This window comes from Anneissia japonica, unplaced genomic scaffold (genome assembly GCF_011630105.1).
Source record: "Anneissia japonica isolate Jap-2015-1 unplaced genomic scaffold, ASM1163010v1 scaffold3040_len1308831_cov196, whole genome shotgun sequence".
NCBI classification, from domain to species: Eukaryota; Metazoa; Echinodermata; class Crinoidea; order Comatulida; family Comatulidae; genus Anneissia; species Anneissia japonica.
This window is the reverse complement of record NW_022718257.1, coordinates 522,063-541,007: the sequence shown is the minus strand read 5'-3', so window position 1 is coordinate 541,007 and position 18,945 is coordinate 522,063. Positions and strand designations below refer to the sequence as shown.

The following is an 18,945-nucleotide window of genomic DNA, read 5'->3' as shown; positions in this document are numbered from 1 at the left end:
AAATTTTATTTGACAACAAAATGTTGTATGCACATGTATAGCCAAGATTTGCCTACACATGCTCATGATGCAATGTCATCACAAGTATAAATTTTGGCAATTTGTCAGTAAGAACCAAAAAAAAAAAACATCATGACCTGATTTTAGTCAGCCAGAGGTAATAAGAGCTTTCAATTTGCGCGAAGCTAGAATGGACTCACTAATACGTGACCGTTTTATGTTCCCTGCACATAGATTTGGTCAAGTTGAATCCTAGAATCCATGTGACGAGAACTTGACATGCTCACATGCGCCATCGACTTTAGGACGTCGTCATTACATTCTACATCCCAAGGGGCAGATCCAGCGATGTTTTTTTAACTTTTCAAAGGGGGGTTGAGGGCCCCCTTTAAATCCGCCCCTGCGTCCTACTGCCTTGTGCAATCGAAAGCTCCCTAATAACAATTTCTTAGCAATAACACAAGAAAACAATGCACTAATATCCATTTAATCTCTTTTTATTTCTGGAATTTATTATTTTGTATAATTTACACTACATACTTTTTTGTATGTTAAAAATGAAAGCTGTAGTATCCTTGTAGATGGCTGTTACACTTGGCGGAGGAGATGGAGACTGGTGAAGCGATGAGAAATGTACGTACTGCAGTCGGTCAGAAATTACTTGCCCGGAAGCAGAATACCATCATACTGTGTATTGAAAAAAGAACATTTTACTTTCAATTAGTTAATGAAATTTTCTAAAATAAAATACAGTATCAAATAATTTTGACGAACATTTCAGATATATCAATTTTAATACGAATGCTTAAAAATGTGAGGTGATATTGAATGTTTTTTTCTACCAGTTGCCCCTCCTCGACTACTACAATGGACTTTTCTGCTAAGCCCTAGCACTTAGATAATCTTGCTAGGGTCCCACAAAAAGATAGCGCAATTGTACATAAACATGCATTTGTGATACATGTTTGTTGGACGCGCGTATGCCTTGTGCTGTTCTGATTAGTCACTTGTAAAATAAAATGTATTGATGAATGTCAACAGTGTAGTAATGAGATTGACATATGCCTGTCTCTTATACACATCTAGATGTGTATAAGAGACAGCTTTAAATCCGCCCCTGCGTCCTACTGCCTTGTGCAATCGAAAGCTCCCTAATAACAATTTCTTAGCAATAACACAAGAAAACAATGTACTAATATCCATTTAATCTCTTTTTATTTCTGGAATTTATTATTTTGTATAATTTACACTACATACTTTTTTGTATGTTAAAAATGAAAGCTGTAGTATCCTTGTAGATGGCTGTTACACTTGGCGGAGGAGATGGAGACTGGTGAAGCGATGAGAAATGTACGTACTGCAGTCGGTCAGAAATTACTTGCCCGGAAGCAGAATACCATCATACTGTGTATTGAAAAAAGAACATTTTACTTTCAATTAGTTATTGAAATTTTCTAAAATAAAATACAGTATCAAATAATTTCGATGAACATTTCAGATATATCAATTTTAATACGAATGCTTAAAAATGTGAGGTGATATTGAATGTTTTTTTCTACCAGTTGCACTTCCTCGACTACTACAATGGACTTTTCTGCTAAGCCCCAGCACTTAGATAATCTTGCCAGGGTCCCACAAAAAGATAGCTTAATTGTACATAAACGTGCGTTTGTGATACATGTTTGTTGGACGCGCATATGCCTTGTGCTGTTCTGATTAGTCGCTTTTAAAGTTTAATTGACACCCTGGAAAGGTCTATTATCAATTTAGGCCTGAAAATAAGCTCTGCTTCTGTAACAAACAAAATGTATTAGATACTATTGTAGCTTAACAGTTAATGGCTGCATTATAAACATTATCATAATTCTAGCATACCAATATTAATCTTTACTTTTTTAGTATAACACTTTAACACAGAAAGTAGATGCACAGATTGACTAAATAGAACAGGGGTCCTCAACAGTAACGTAACAGGGCCCATGTTTGGGGATTGAATCAATTTGAAGGTCCAAGCAAAGATATAGAATGGCAAGAGGTCCAAATCTCTAAAAGTACCACCAAAAACTAGAGGGCGTCCTTCAAGAGAGATTAGATACACGTAATAATTGTTCATATCGAACATGTACTGCCGAAAATAGAGAACGCCTGCTCAATTTTTTTGAATCCGAAGCTGTGGCTGTATCTGTAATTATAATGGGTATTTCTGTGCTATTTTACTATTAAATTTCTAATGGAGCTTTCCGTAACATGGTTTGTGCCTAAATGCATTTCTTTAATCACACAAATTGGTCATTTTAGTCTGGTTCTAGCGGGCCAGATATCATGCACACGAGGGGTGAAATTTACCCACAGGTGGCCAGTTGGGTACCCCTGATTTAGGAAATGATGTACACAACTAAAAAATCATATCAAAAAAAGAAGAAAAAAGTACTACTACTACTATAATTTACCTTCTGTTGAAACCATTTCATTGATTCGTCTTTAGATACATTGTGCTTTGGTCCGACGCGACCCCTCTTCTTCTTGCGATGTCGCACATTGAATCCTGGTCGTCCAAGTACAACGTAGAAGTCCATACCGTAGATACCAATGCTTGGATCATATTTGATACCCAAATCAATGTGTTCTTGGATGCCAAAACCAAAGTTACCAGTCTGAGAGAAGTTTCCTTTTCTCAACTCATATTCACGAACCTACCAAAACAAGGACTGATGGTTACATATTCTAGGATCAAATAAAAAAAATAACTACTGATATATAAACACACATTATAAACACTTAATGTGATACTTGCCAACCCAAAACCAGTGTACAATTGCTACATGTTAAACTGAGTAATAAGCATAAGAATTTGAGAGTACTGTATACTTCAGGACAGAGGAGACCTAATACTTTTACTCTTATCTTTGGCAATAGAAAGTTGATGCCAGTAAATGTCCTATCACTTTAAAACTTATAATGTGGAGGATGTGATTATATATTAGAAAGTCAATTTTCTTGTTTTTCTCACTGATGCTAGATTTGACTTGGCAAGCCCCATATATAATTAACCACTGCAAAACTAACATGGTGCTTTCATGGTCCATACTCCATATTCAAAAACACAAGCGAAATGCAAGGCAAGGTATTTCTCCCCAACAGTTGCAAAATTAACATCTTGAATTGGAAATACTTAAAATTTTAGAAACGATCAATGAAATTGGAAAAGTCTGTTTACTATGTTGAATGGATTATAAAGAACTGAAGTACCTTGAGTCCCTTCTCCAAGATTTCTTCTGCTTTTGCACCACGAACTGTGCAATGAACAGCGATCTTTTCATTTCTGCGGATACCGAAAGATCTGACTGTGTAACGGGCTGCAATTATATAAACAGTAAAATAACCATTAATAATCAATAGTGTGATAAAAAAAAATTCTATACCTATTATTAGAATTAAATGGAAAGATTTAAATGAATTATAGAATCAGGAATAAAATCTGAACATGAAAAATTTTTAATGTCCTCTATAAAATAAGATTCCTGATAAAACAGGTCATGTTGAATGTAACTATCTCTTTAGAATGAGACAAAAATTGTAATCTTATAGACACTTTAATAAATGTTTCTCTTAGTTTGTAACACAATCATTATGGTCAATGATCATGAGTTGCAGAAGAGAAGTTATTTTAGCACAGAAAATTTAAAATTCTGTAAAGATCAACAATTTGAAATAACAGTATGCCTCTGTGCAAACAGGTTGGAGAGGATTTTCCCAGACAGCCCAATATCACTATAAAAAAATAAAAATTAAATTATGTTTCCTTACTCAGCAAAATGATTTTGCCAAAGCATCTAGGCAGAGAAAATAAAAATAAAATGTATTGATGAATGTCAACAGTGTAGTAATGAGATTGACATATGCTTTAAATTTATAATACTGTATATAATTAGGAAGGAATGGCGTCACCAGTTTTCAAAGTAGAACTCGCTCCACCCCTTGGGTGGGAAGTCAACTTACATCGACTGAAGAAAGTAGTATTAACCAAGCCACATTTGTACTGATGTTGCTGACTGGTAGTCAGCAAAAAATTTATGTTTCATTAAAAGGAATTTCAAATCAAAGACCTAATAAAAACCGATGAATTTTTTTAATTATATATATCTTGAGATTTTAGGGGAGTAGAGGCCATAATAAAAATAATTCCCCCTCCCCACCTCCCGCGAAATTTCCATTATTCATGGAAGTATTAAAAAGGTCTTGCATATAGTATTCACAATAGCGTGCTAGCTACTTGCAATCAACCACCACAAATTATTGTTCATAATTGTGTTTAATATTTTTACAGATACCTTTAGAAAATACAGGGGTTTGTCCAGTGAGTTGTTCCAACACTTTAGCAGCTCTAGTCAGCCTGTCACCACTCTCGCCAACACAGATGTTGAGACACAGTTTGCGAATGCGCAGCTCGCGCATTACATTCACTTTCTCATTCCCTTTATCCTACAAAAAAAAAAATTTTAAAGCATTCAAGTTAAGATGGATTTTCTTATAACAGCTCAATCATTTTACAATTTGTACCCCCAAATTCTGGGTACAGGAGAGTTAACCTATATCAGGCAGTGTATTGTCATTTGTATCTGTACAGTAATTTCAGTCAAGCCTATTTTGCAATCTATTGAAAATATTTGTGACATGCGGAAATTAGGCCATACTAAGCGGTAGTAATAGAAATATGTCAGCCCATTTTAAAAATAAGGGCCAAATTTCATGCAAATTCTGTATGTTGTCTCTGCATTACAGAACAGCTAAATTAATTAACAATACTGTACTGTTGTGTTAAAGCAGGTAACCTGAAAATAATCTATTTGTGTACATAGTATGATTGGACCAGACTTGGCTAGGCCTACAATCTAATCATTGGTATGGTTAAGCAGAAAGTTTCTACTAAATTTCTTACACCAAAGGTAAGCTTAAGTTGCCCTTTGCTACTCGGTTTAACTGACATCAACACTTTTGGCAACTTGCCAGCAAGTGTAAGCAACCAACTAGCAACTCTCAGCAACTGAGACTTGCGTGTAAGCAACCAACTAGCAACTCTCAGCAACTGAGACTTGCGTGTAAGCAACCAACTAGCAACTGAGACTTGCATGAGCACTCCGATCACCACAACTAATCATCTTTTTCTGCGCATAGTATTACCCAACAAGGACAGACTTCCGGAATACAAAATATCATGAATTCGCAGGACACAGGTGAGTTTCCAGGAGATTTATGCTTAATTACACTACAGAATGCGGCCCCATTTTCCTAGAGACTCCCACAACTTTCGGGAGACTCAGGACACCTGCTAAAAAAGTGCTCTGCTCTGGGCTGGGCAACTAATTGAATTCTACCTTACTTAGACTTAGTTGCTTGTTTGTATTTGCGCAATTGTCAGTAAAAGTCAATGTTGTCGCTCCCGGCAAATAGTCTAGTTGGGGTCACAGTTGAGTTGCAAGGGCAATTTAAGCTTAGCCTTTAAGCTTTCTTTTGCACCCGACCCCTCGGGCCTAGGCCTACTAAAAAATCATTAAGCCTAGGCCTAGCTAGCCTACCTAGCTAGAGGCTAGGCATAACGTACTGTCTACTGTCATAAGTAAGACAGGCCTAGTAGACTTGTCCCGACAAGTCTACATTTTCTCAGCTACTAACAGTAGGCTAGATGGAGCGGATAGAGTGCTTGCTGCCTACTCATCATGTTTGTAGTTCGACTTAGATTGGCCTAGGCTAGGCTTACGTGATGTTTATATAGAAGAGATGGGAAATTCTCTTCCCAACATTGCATTTGCCATTTCAGAAGAAACACCATTGCAATGGCACATTTTCTATATCAACATTACACATTATCAGACAAATTTAACAACAGCTGATTTCCTTATTATCTTAAATTGTATATTTATGTAAAATTTGGAAACTAATATATGTTAATCTTCTCGATTGATTAGGATTAATTACATCGGTACAAACAACAACACCACTCACCGCCATGTTGGACGTTGAAAAGGCTACACCACTGAACGTATGGTTAGTTAACGTCTAGGTATTAACATTAAAGCGCATGGACATAAACGTCTATATACGCGCATGCGTATGGCAGCTTAGCAACCCTAGGCTTGTAACTGGCTTGTAAATACAGTGTGTGGTCATCAAATGTTTTGGTGCTCACTCAGTAGTGGATTAGAAAAAGAGTTTAATTTAACATTTCTATTCTGACTGGTATTAAAAAATGAATGTTAATGATGAAGAAGAGGACCAAGGTCCATCTGTTGATTCTAACGATCAAGAGGAGCGCATTGCAGCGAGAAGGATACGGATAAAGAAACGAATCGAAGCCGCAAAAAGGTGAGGCTTGTTGTGGCCGTGCGTGACTCTGAGACTGTCTCTTATACACATCTAGATGTGTATAAGAGACAGACTCTCTCGATATATATATATATATATATGAAGAAGGCGTGTCCACGTGTGTTTCGAAACATATGTAGAATATAATATAACGTAACAGTAAAGGAACTCAAATACGTAAGATGTTGACTTTAGAAACACTACAATAAATGTTAATAAGTCTTTTTTTGTATTTTGTAAACAGTTATAATTTTGTTTATATTATTATTTTAGTGTTTCTAAAGTCAACATCTTACGTATTTGAGTTCCTTTACTGTTACGTTATATTATATTCTACATATATATATATAGGCCTATATATATATATATATATATTTATATATATATATATATATATGTAAATTTTAATAAGTCTTTTTTTGTATTTTGTAAACAGTTATAATTTTGTTTATATTATTATTATATTATAATAATATAGTAGGCCTAGGCTGAATGCGACTTCACACAATTATCTCATAGCACTTGAACAAGGCAGACAAATTGAAAACAAAACAAAGAACTATCCTAAAATGTATTCCTCTAAGGGGTCCTCTGCTCGTTGTTTGTGCTATCCTGGTGCACACCGCATCATGACGTTACTGGGCCTTCCTACTTCTCTTCGTCAAATCACTTTACACCCTCAGTGAAGTGCTTTAGTAGCCCAGTCTTTCTCATTAAATATAGTGTGTTCTATTACATCCACATGTTATTCAAAAAGCATTTTCTATGTTGTAGACAAGCCCTAGGAGAAGATCCAAATGCAAAGAAAAAGGAAGACAAGGAAGAACAAAGCAAAAGCAGGAAGCAGGTAGAAGAAAGCAGACAGGTAAGATAACCTTGAAAGGATAGTAAACCAAATTTACAACAATCGCTACACACATTTATTTAAAATTCAAATGAAGTGTTATCAGGCAATTAAAATATAGAACACAATTAATTTTATAGGGGAAAACAAGTTTTAAAAATTCATCACCCACATTTCACCAATCTCACATTATCTCAAAAAATCCCATTTCAAACAGTGTTTCACCAATCTCACATTATCTCAAAAAATCCCATTTCAAACAGTGTTGACCAAAATATGTATATGTCCTAATGTATGGGGTCATTGATCAAAGAGTACCTGTAACCCTTTACTGAGGTTGTTGATAAGGTGATTGGAGTTGAATAGCTTGATTGTTAAGATGCTTGCCTTCCAATCCCAGGGTGCTGGGTTCAATTCCTGTCTTGGTAACATTATTTTTTCTCACAACAAAAACAACTCCACTCCTGAATTTGTCTTGTGAATGGATGCCACTTTCATTTTATCTGTAATGTATTTTGATTATGAATAGGAGTGAACAGAAAAAATGCCACCTGAGAAGGTAACCATTTGAATGTGGTCATCTTGAGCATTTATACTTCTTTCACACCCCAAATAACCAAAAGATACATGTACATTTTTGACAGAGGTTAACAAAGTTGAAATCAGATGGAAATGAATTGGTAAGCAATGTTAGGGTTGCAGCTGACTCAAGGGAGGCACAAAGGAGAAATGATGAAGAAGAAAATACGAGACAGAGGTAAATAATAAATAATTTAATAAAAACTAGTCTATGATCCTTTTAATAATAGTAACATGGTGGACTGATAAGGCCCATATTGTCATGATCTCTATGCGCATCACAATGTAAAATAGGAAAAGTTTAAAAAAATAAAATCAAAATAATGATATTTTAATATTATTCATTTTTGTCACTACACTGAACCGTTTATGTTACTGCTGATATTATATTCTGGTATGAAATACATTTTATTGAATCATCATTGCATAATAAAATCTGTTGAATAAAATGGTTGTTCTTTAAAAGATAAGCCAATTGTACAATGGAACTTACCAGCCCATGTTTCTTTAAAGAACAACCACTTTATTCATTATAGTTGAAGCCAGATGAAATTCTTTAAGAAAATATATTGAGATGATTAATTACAAAAATAAAAACAATACAAATATATTATTACTGGTATGTTTTTAAAGTATTTTTTGATAACAAAAAAAGTTTCATAGTATATGAAAGAGATATACAGTAGATTAAAAAACCAAGACAAGAGTATACTTAAATGGAGAACAAAAAAAATGTTTACTCATTTAACAAAACGGTTTTAACAAAAGCATATAGCTTATTTTTTTTTATATTTAAGCCATATTTAAGATTATGTCAAGACAGCGTATTGTAGTCTATCACAATAGACAAGTGCTCACACAAAGCACTTTTACATTTGGCAACCGTCTACTGACGCTGTATGTTTCGAGCTTTACATTGTTACATTTTTACATTGTTACACTTTTACATTGTTATTACATCCTTACTGTTCTGATTTAGACTAGAAAGATTAGAGGCTGAAGCCAAAGCTGCTGTTGAAAAATTTGATGAAATTACAAAGAAGTGGGAAAATGCCAATGGGAAAGACATCCCGCAAGAACTACATGAGGTGTTGATCTCTCAGAGGGCTCTGTGCGATGCCATGATTGATGAAAAGAACAAACTCATCAATGACTTCCAAATGGTAATATATAACATTCATATTAATTTCATTGGGTATTATTGTTACTGCTATTACTGTTGTTATTATCATTATTATTGTTATTATTATTAATATTATATCTGTTTTTATATTTCTTTTTCTATTTCATCTCTTCATTCTTTCCTTCTTTATTTACTTTTTCTAATTTCTTTTCTTTCTTTACTTTCCTTCTGACATACATTACAAGACTCGTTGTTTTTATTATAATTATTATTACTGAAATTCAATTTCTAAACTTACCCTTGTTAATAGGAACTGAAATCCAAAGACGATCAGTATGTAAAGGATTTAAAGAAGCAGGCAGAAGACACAGACCTGATGATCGAAAGGATGGAGGAACAAATTAAGAATTTAACAAGAGCATATCGGGACGAACTCATTCAAATTGAGGTTTGTAATGATAATGATAGGTCAGTATTTATATTGTGCTTGGCACAGCTAAAGACCTGTCGAGACTAACACACACGCAAGTGTAACATATTGGCAACTTCGCTGTACTCAAAACTTTCATCTTAAATTGAGATTGTTATTACATCCTTACTGTTCTGATTTAGACTAGAAAGATTAGAGGCTGAAGCCAAAGCTGCTGTTGAAAAATTTGATGAAATTACAAAGAAGTGGGAAAATGCCAATGGGAAAGACATCCCGCAAGAACTACATGAGGTGTTGATCTCTCAGAGGGCTCTGTGCGATGCCATGATTGATGAAAAGAACAAACTCATCAATGACTTCCAAATGGTAATATATAACATTCATATTAATTTCATTGGGTATTATTGTTACTGGTATTACTGTTGTTATTATTATCATTATTATTGTTATTATTATTAATATTATATCTGTTTTTATATTTCTTTTTCTATTTCATCTCTTCATTCTTTCCTTCTTTATTTACTTTTTCTAATTTCTTTTCTTTCTTTACTTTCCTTCTGACATACATTACAAGACTCGTTGTTTTTATTATAATTATTATTACTGAAATTCAATTTCTAAACTTACCCTTGTTAATAGGAACTGAAATCCAAAGACGATCAGTATGTAAAGGATTTAAAGAAGCAGGCAGAAGACACAGACCTGATGATCGAAAGGATGGAGGAACAAATTAAGAATTTAACAAGAGCATATCGGGACGAACTCATTCAAATTGAGGTTTGTAATGATAATGATAGGTCAGTATTTATATTGTGCTTGACACAACTAAAGACCTGTCGAGACTATCACACACTCAAGTGTAACATATTAGCAACTTGGCTGTACTCAAAACTTTCATCTTAAATTGAGAACATCAAATGCATTGGAGTTCTCTTGAATTCTCATTATATCTCTATTACCCCTTTTACACTGCCAAAGGCAGAATCGACCCGGGTTACTTCCGGAGTAATCCCGGGTGCATTTCCCATTTACATCGAACGAAAAAGTCCGGGTTGATCCCGAGTTGTTCCCATTTACACTGGCAACAAACCCGGGTTCAAATACCGCCCTCAGTTTTTGTTGTGATGGTATTCATCACTTCGCTCGAGTTCCTCGTCGTCACAAAGCCACAATAAATTGTCAATATCGAAGCAATGTACCTGCATATTGTTTTTAAATTATGCGAATTAAATCAGCAGTTTTAATATCATGTCTATACCGGAGCGTAGAGGGTTTAATTTGACAAGTGTCTAGGCCTAGCCTGTTGTTAGCAAAGTTTAGGCCTACCTGACCACTGCTGCGGTAGGCACCAGGTAAGGCCTAATTCCGGAATCAAATTCGGTGCTGTTTACACTGGCGACTCCGGGTTGTAACCTTGTTGTACCCGGGCTGCCCTACGCTGAATGTGTCCCGCACGTCCATCCCGGAAGATTTGATAACCCGAGTAGGACTTTTTGACGTTTACACTAACCAGAACTCGGGAGATTTTCACCCGGGTAATCGAAAATCCCGGGTTACGTCCGGAATTTTGCTTGCAGTGTAAAAGGGGTATATGTGTGAAGTTGTTGCTGGGTATTATATGCTGGGTATTATATAAAACAAGAATATTGCTTTTATTTACAATATTGATATTATTATTAACGTTATTTTATTTATTATCAATGTATTTTTGTTTTATTTGTTATTTTTTTGTAACTTATTTTATTATAGTTAATATTAACATCATATTCAATATTGTTATTTGTTTGCAATTTAAATCATTGTATATATATATTTATTTATAAAATTTGTCTACATTTGCAGAAAGCATTTGAAACAGAAAGAATGGAACTATTGGACAACCATAAGAAAAAGTGGGATCAGGGAATGCAAGGACGGAGAGAACAAGAAGTAGATTATATGAAACAGAGGGATAAACGGGTGGAGGACTATGAACAACAAATAAAGCACCTCAGGAGACAAGATGCAGAGGAGTACAACATGGTGAAAATAAAGCTGGAAACAGATGTACAGGTAAAAATAATTCCAATATTTTCTTCATTATTTTTGTATTCCATTAATACATTTGTGACTTTTTTGGGCTGCTTCTGTGTATTTTAAAGATAAGTTGCTATTTTTATAAATTTGGGGCTTAATTGTGTGTCCATCATTATTTGGATTTTTTTTTTTTTTTTTTTTGCAATGATAGAAAAATAAACTGCTTATTTTTGTGATGACAAATAGACTGTGTTGCCCTAAAGTTCCCCAAAGTCGTCTCAGAACTTATGGTGATCGAGCATTTGCAGTTGCTGCCCCTAAGCTTTGGAACAGCCTGCCCGATTATGTACGCCAGGCACCTTCAACTGGGATTTTCAAAAGCCGATTTAAAACTCATCTTTATAACTCACTATAGACCACTCACATTCGTTCATTTTCGTTGCTCGATAGGCCAATATTTAGTTACACACATCATTATGACACCTGTGAAATCAATAGCTGACCGGCCTTAGTCGGTCAATGAAACGGTGTGATGATGTGTGATTCTATTTTTTATCTGTTTTGTCGGTTATTCTGTTTGGTTAGTTTAGGTTATTTCCGGTCAAATTTATTTCCATACATTATTCACATATATTTTTCAAGCGCCTTGAGACGGTTTCGATCGTGGAAGGCGCTATATAAATATAAAACCATAAACCATAAAATGGAAACAAATTGTGGAAATTGCATTTTTTGAAAGATGGAAAATGTTATGAAGAAATCATTGTTGGTTCTATATTACTGTATTATATTGAACCTATTAAGTATCTCTAGGTGTATTATTTGTCTCTAGGTGTTGGAACAGCAACTTCAACAAATGAAAGCTACTTACCAGTTGAATCAAGAAAAGCTAGAATATAACTTCCAGGTTCTAAAAAAGCGGGATGAAGAAAATACCATCACAAAATCACAACAAAAGCGAAAAATTACAAGGTAATTAGACTAAGTTTAAATATGAAATGTGTGTTGTGCCATCCTCTTCATCATCATATCATATTCGACAGTCTACAATATCAACCAACCATTGTCTGACATCAATTCAATTCAATGTAATCTTCACCTCCACTCCTCTCCCAAAACCACCTCTCCATTCCATCATATAATACTAAAACTTACGGCTGCTGCTTCTGGTCTCTGAATCAATCTACCTTTTTCAGTAAGATCATCTAATTCTATCTCGGCATTTAAATCTTCCCTGAAAACTCATTTATTTAACAACTAGTTCCAGCGTACACTGCGCCTTTGATCATTGTTCAATTTGGAATTATTAAAATTTGTATTATTATTATTATTATTATTATTATTATTGTTCATCAGTGTGAGAGAGCAGCTTAGCTCAGTCGGCAAATCTGGTGGTAGCCACTGTGTGTGCGCTGAAACGTGGAGATCTCTAGGTCCCCGGTTCAATTCCCATCGCTGCCTCTCCTTGTGTTTCAGCTAGAGGGCTGAAATACAAGATACAATAGCGCACCGTCTTTCGGATGAGATTTTTAAGCCGTTGGTCCCGTGTGCATTTATGGCCCATGTGCACGTTAAAGAACGGAGTACACTCTTCGGAAAAGAGTAGGGGATTGTCTCCCGGTGTACTGTCCAATCACCACCAGAAGGACCCCACTGGAAATAAGTCTTCTTATAGACTTTCGTGGGCTATCCTTGGTGTTTACACTGAATAAATCCAATCCAATCCAAAAAAAAAATCAGTGTTAATATTGAAGAATAAAAATATTCACTTCTTCCATGCTGTTTTTTTTTTTTTTTTATAACAGATTGCAAGATGTTTTAAACAACTTAAAAATGAAGCTAGCAAAACAGGAGAAATCGTACCGCGAAGAAAACCAAGCGCTTGCTGATGATTACAAAAGAATCACGGAACAGTTCAAAGAACTACAGAAAAAATCAAAGTATGATATTAATTATCATTTATAAAAGTTATTAAAAAATCTATTATAGCATTCAAATCATTACTCCAATTGAGTTTTGTTGTATCTTGGCAAAAGATTCGATTGGTTGACTTCTTAGTACTATCTGTCACTCACTATGTTGTTTTTGATTTTATTATTTCTAGACACTTCCAGGCAACTGATACACGTAAATTCCAAGACATCTGGTTGATGAATGAGGGCCTTGTGAAAGAGCAGGCAAAGAAGGTGCTAGAACAAGACCGCATTATCATGGAGCACCAGCTAGGCCTAGCCTGGAAATCACCGGACTTGTAAGTTCTAAAGTTATCAAAGCTTTCTTTATACAAAATATTTTACTGCAATGCTAGATTTTTTACACTGTCTCCACAGTTGAAATTTTAAATTTACTTAATATTATTCTGTGATTTTTTACAGATCGTTCATGGATAATACTGGTCCGTTGATATCTGCAAAAACACAACAGAAGTCTGTGTCAGCCCAACAAGTCTTGATGGAGGTCATGTCGGCAGATGGCAGTCAGAGAGGAGAGAGTGACACTAGTTCGTTGCACAGCCAGATGCAGACAAAGGAAGATGATGAAGAAGGCGGCTTGGATGATGCTGTGAAAGATTCTAAATTGTCGGTTAAGACCATCAAGCGTGTCTTAGAGCTAATATGCGATGAGTCTGTAGGTATTTATTTATTCAAGACTCAAAGTAAATAAATAATAATAAATAATATTAAGTAAATAATAACAAATTATAAAAAAGAAAGTTTTGTAATATTAATAGGAAATTCTTGCAGAAAATGTAACTTGTCAACTGGCAATATTATGAATGAAGTGCATTGAAAGTTCTACATAATTTTTTAAGATCATCTATATTTATATTTCATTTATATCACCTAATTTGCTTTGATTGTTTGTAAAGAGTGCTATATAAATTCTAAAATATTATTATTATCATTGTTTCTCCTACATTGGAGTTATGTTTTGCCCTACCTGATGTGTTATCGTATTGAATTCTCAGTACGTTTCCAAATACGCTGGCAACATTATTCTACAAATGTTCGATTATTTACTACCCCTCTCACCTCATCCCTACCACTCCCCACCCTATTCACACTCCCCTCTACTAATTGCCAAGCTCTCCCCTTTCGACCCTTCTCATGAACTGCTCTGTTTAATGCACCCCTGTAACAACCTCTGTGATCCCCCTTCCCACCCATCTGACTAACTGCTTTACTGTCCCAATCTCTCACATCTTCCTTTTTAGTAGAAACTAGCAATTTGATAAATTATGTTGTTTTTTTTTTTGTTTTTTTTTGCAGGGTTTTCTAGTTGAAGCCAAACTTAACAAACTCCTGTTGCCTCTTGAAAGAGATGAGAGATCACTGATGAAACTGGATGCAATATTTGCTGTATGTCAATCAATCAGTCATTATCAATCACTTACGTTTATGTTTCAATAATTTTTCTTGCTGATATTTAGCTCATTACTTATCAGTGGCTTTATGGATTTTGATCTGAAATGGTAAATCTTTTTTTTTTCATCAGGCTCTAAATATTGAAACAGAAGATGACATCCACAACCTTGTCCAGTATTTCATTGCAACACGACATGATCCGGAAACGGAACCACTTCATCCGCTGGAAGCCCTTGGTACACCTGCCATTGAGCCATCTGCTGTGCATCCCCCTGAAGGTCAACAGACACCTGTTGAGCCAGATCAGCAGACGTTCACAAAACGAGTCTCCATCTTGTCTGAGAAAAAGGTTTCAATGGACGATGATGCTGCTAGTCACGATATTACTGGCCAAGAAAAGGTTTTATTTTATATTATTATTTGTTTAAAGTCAGGTCCAGATTATCAAATTTTCATATGCTCATATATAGTTATGATGTGCCTATATATGGTCATGATGTGATGTCATCATGCCCATATTTAGACATGTCATATGATTTATTGTCGTATGTTTTATTGTCAAATAAAATTTGATAGTCTGGACAGAACTTTAGGGCCAAGGATATGCCAAGCAGGGAACTTAATCACTTTTCTAAGCAGCAAATCTCTTAACAAGACAAACGCAAGATGCTCTACATAAACTACGTCTCATTATGAGTCTTAAGGAGTGGAGTTATTTTTGGTCCTGAGAAAAAAATCCTGTTACCAGGATTTGAACCCAGGACCCTGGGATTGGAAGGCAAGTACCCACAAGTTATCTAACTCCACTTCAGATTTATTTGATGTTTTATTGGTTGTTTTTTGTCATACAGTATTTTATACATGTTGTAACCTTTTCATTTCATTTTAACTATGGCAACAGACTTATGATTTAATATTCTATAAACAATCGTATGTATTTATAAAGCACCAGTATCACTAAACCGAATATAAATTAAAGACAAGTAGAAGTCAGAAAGAAAGTAAAGAATTTTTTTTGGTATACTATTATTATCTTTTTTTTTTTTGACTGCACCTTATGAAGCCATCATACACTGCTAGCAAAAGCTTGCGTAATAAATAAAAAGGTAGTTTATAAAGTGCTACCAGTGTTTTTATTTCATACAACTTTTTTATAATATTAATGTTTTATAACTTTATTATAGTTATTATCATTGTAACTTGACTTGATTTCCAATTACATTAAGAATTACTCATTGTACAATAGGGAAATGAAGAAGATGATGCGGTGATTGGCATGAAACAGGATGATGTTGCGTCGATGCGATCTTTTAGATCCAATGTTAGTGAACTCATCCATCCAAATGATGTGGTGCGTGCTTTAAGAGCTTTTGTTGAGGACCATCGGCAGCCTAGCAAGTATGCTTTATTTTACTTTTCTTATAATTAGTTATATTATAGTATATCTAGCTCTTAAAATATGTGGCATAGACAAGGCAAACCAGTCACTCCTCACAAATCGTGTTTCAGAGATAATGGCCAAAATATGCTGAAATGTCAATATTTTTGGGATTTATTTTATTGCACTAAACCAACTTTTATATATCTATACATCATGATATGCTGTTATTTTCTCCATTTTCAATGTTAAAGCATCAATTTTTAACAATTTGGTGATGGCCTCTGCCTGAGAAATGCCCAAAATCATAATTTTTGAAGGCTGATTTCTCAAATATTTTAAACAGCTGTATGTTTAAATGCTTCTAACTTCATAACAAAATGTCTGATTTAAATTATTCTTTTACCATTTTATAGCTCTTGTTTAACCCTGTACTAATAACTAAAAATCAATTTTTGCGACAAGTGACTGGTTTGGCTTGTCTTTGCACATGTTGATATGAGTTGATTTTTAACTACTTGAGCATCATGTTTTGCTTCAAACATTTTCAAAGGGGGAGACTTGACACCCCCCCCCCCTACATATGCCACTTGATTCTGCCCTGTAAGTGGCCAGTAACACGCTGTTAAATTTAAACTCGCTAATTATTACTTATAAGGATGATTAATGATATTTAAATATCTAAAAATGAAACGAATAAATTTACAAAAAGCTACATGTATTTTACTTTTCAGAGAAAAACAGAAGCAGCAGACCTTTAATGTAATTTCTGCTGAGGAGAGAGATGATAGTAAAGATGCTGAGTACTGGGCCTGCTTCCCAACTGTTCTTTCTGAACAAAAAGAAAAAGTGTGGACAGCATTACTGGATGGATTAGAGCGCTATAGGTATGCTGTTACAGGGTTGTAGCTAATGAAAACTAAGGGTGGGGATAGATATTTTGAGGGCGGGTGCATGATAACATTGGTAAACTCTAGATAATACGAGTGAATTTTAAGGATGGAAAAGTGGGTTAATAAGGGTGGGTGGAAGGCCATGAAATTAGCTTTAGACTGGGTGGAAAACTTGAAGGCTGGGTGCCCCCCGCCCACTATAACTACATCCCTGTGCTTTTACACTTACAGATGTATTGTCCCCTAACAATGACAAAAATCTTTTTTTTTAATTGAAATTAATTTGCTCATTTTCTAGTAACATAAGAAAGTAAGAATAGAAATTATTGAATTTAAACAATGTGTACCCTGATTTTTTAACTGAATGATGATAACAAAAAATAATAAAACACCCATTGTCTGGAACTGTGAAATTATGGGTAAATGTTTTTTAAATACACTAATTTTTATGTTACTTAAAAATTATCAAGTTAATTTTAAAAATGATTTTTTGGGGTATTTTGCATGGGACAATACATCTTTAATAGCTTGTTAATTTTAAAATGTGTTTATTATTTTTATTATGGTATACAGTATTTTTTATCATATTTTAATTCTCATTTTTTTTTCACAACAGCAATGTGTTGACAGAACGCTCCAAGCTTATAACAGAGACAGAGTCTTACCAGCAACAGAATGCAGAGTTGAGGATGCTACTTCATCAGTACATCAACTCACGAGTCAATCAGGAGTTAGAAATTCCACCCACAAGGGTTCTCAACCTAGATGTACAATAACTGTAATAATCATTATTGTTGGAAATATTGCAAACCATTTTATATATATTTAAAAATATTGTATACAAGATTAAAATCCACACATTTACTTTAAAAAAAATTTTGTGTATTGTAGTGTAATTATTGTTATGAAAACTAACAATAAATATAAACTGAGATTATTATAATAGTTCACCATCTATTTTTATCTCTTTCATTATAATTATTTGTTTAAAAACAAACCAAAAAAATTGCCATAGTTATTGTATAATACTGTATAATGATTGTATATGTTTCATGGTAAAGAGATTGTTGAGACATTATTTGTTACAAAAGGCATGTTGCTGGTGCAACGCTTGAAAGGTTTGAAGTCAAATAAACATGAAAAAAATATGTATAAAAGACTCATTGAGTATTCACTCAACCAATGAAAATGTTTGGTTTCATGTTCAACTAGAACAGTCACTCTGTAGAGTGCATAACTCCACCCTGTACCTGGATTCCGGGGTATCAGACGTTTTATCCCTTGCTGTGCATTTCGCTTTGTGTCCTCAGGCAAGGCACTTTACCTATGGTGGTCTCTCTCCACCCGTGAGTGCAAGTTGGTTTCCTGGTAAATTAAAACACGAAATGTGCTGATTACAGCTGCAACATTATGGAATTCTCCCCTAGGGACCTGAGTAAGTTGCATATGTGCTTGATCCAACGACCGGGGGTTAATACAGTAACGTAAAGTGCATAGAGGTCTCCACAATATGCGTTTTATAATTCAACCATTATTATAATATGCAGTTATGTATGGCCAATTTAATTATTTTCTTTTATGCTCGAGCTCGTGAGTTCAAAGAAAAAAAACAAATTTCCTTGACCTTTTCCTTTTACCTTTTCTTCCCAAAAGTTAATAATCTTTTTCTTAGATTATTATGTACCATTCCATTTTATAATGATCCATTCCTTAGTTTTTGCTAATCTTACTCACAGACAGACAGTGGCATGGGTAATAATTCTATTGCTTCTAAGTAAGTTCTACTTGTTGGAGTGCTGAAATCGAATTTACTTTTGCTGAGATAGTGGTGTATGAATCAAGATACTTACTCCTAGCTATACTGCTCTCTGTAACGTAAAATATTTGAATCTAAAGAGGCTTATGTTACTCTTAGTTGTCAAGGAATAAGAAAATAAAGTCTTCAAATCAGAAA

At 34.5% G+C, this 18,945-nt stretch overlaps 2 protein-coding genes across 2 annotated transcripts; one reads left to right on the top strand and one right to left on the bottom strand.

Moving 5' to 3' along the window:
• Positions 1–1,198: 1,198 nt before the first annotated feature.
• Positions 1,199–4,514, bottom strand: LOC117110465 (60S ribosomal protein L11). The gene is made up of 4 exons (XM_033253172.1): positions 4,332–4,514; positions 3,250–3,356; positions 2,451–2,693; positions 1,199–1,404 (listed from the first exon to the last, which is right to left on the bottom strand). Exons 1-4 carry the CDS (start codon positions 4,453–4,455, stop codon positions 1,375–1,377), a joined length of 504 nt encoding a protein of 167 aa, XP_033109063.1. The 5' UTR covers positions 4,456–4,514; the 3' UTR covers positions 1,199–1,374.
• A 1,636-nt stretch (positions 4,515–6,150) lies between these two features.
• Positions 6,151–18,945, top strand: LOC117110466 (dynein regulatory complex protein 1-like). The gene is made up of 15 exons (XM_033253174.1): positions 6,151–6,363; positions 7,138–7,228; positions 7,852–7,964; positions 8,766–8,949; positions 9,220–9,357; positions 11,182–11,391; positions 12,188–12,327; positions 13,161–13,295; positions 13,460–13,606; positions 13,731–13,983; positions 14,625–14,714; positions 14,851–15,120; positions 15,967–16,118; positions 16,833–16,985; positions 17,608–18,945. Exons 1-15 carry the CDS (start codon positions 6,248–6,250, stop codon positions 17,765–17,767), a joined length of 2,352 nt encoding a protein of 783 aa, XP_033109065.1. The 5' UTR covers positions 6,151–6,247; the 3' UTR covers positions 17,768–18,945.

Coding starts and splice junctions, on each gene's coding strand:
- LOC117110466 (XM_033253174.1), top strand. CDS start 6,248: ATGAATGTTAATGATGAAGAAGAGGACCAAGGTCCATCTGTTGATTCT. Junction 7,229..7,851: donor AGGTAGAAGAAAGCAGACAG/GTAAGATAACCT, acceptor CATTTTTGACAG/AGGTTAACAAAGTTGAAATC. Junction 12,328..13,160: donor CAAAAGCGAAAAATTACAAG/GTAATTAGACTA, acceptor TTTTTATAACAG/ATTGCAAGATGTTTTAAACA.
- LOC117110465 (XM_033253172.1), bottom strand. CDS start 4,455: ATGCGCGAGCTGCGCATTCGCAAACTGTGTCTCAACATCTGTGTTGGC. Junction 2,694..3,249: donor TCTTGGAGAAGGGACTCAAG/GTACTTCAGTTC, acceptor TTGTTTTGGTAG/GTTCGTGAATATGAGTTGAG. Junction 1,405..2,450: donor TGAAATGGTTTCAACAGAAG/GTAAATTATAGT, acceptor TTCAATACACAG/TATGATGGTATTCTGCTTCC.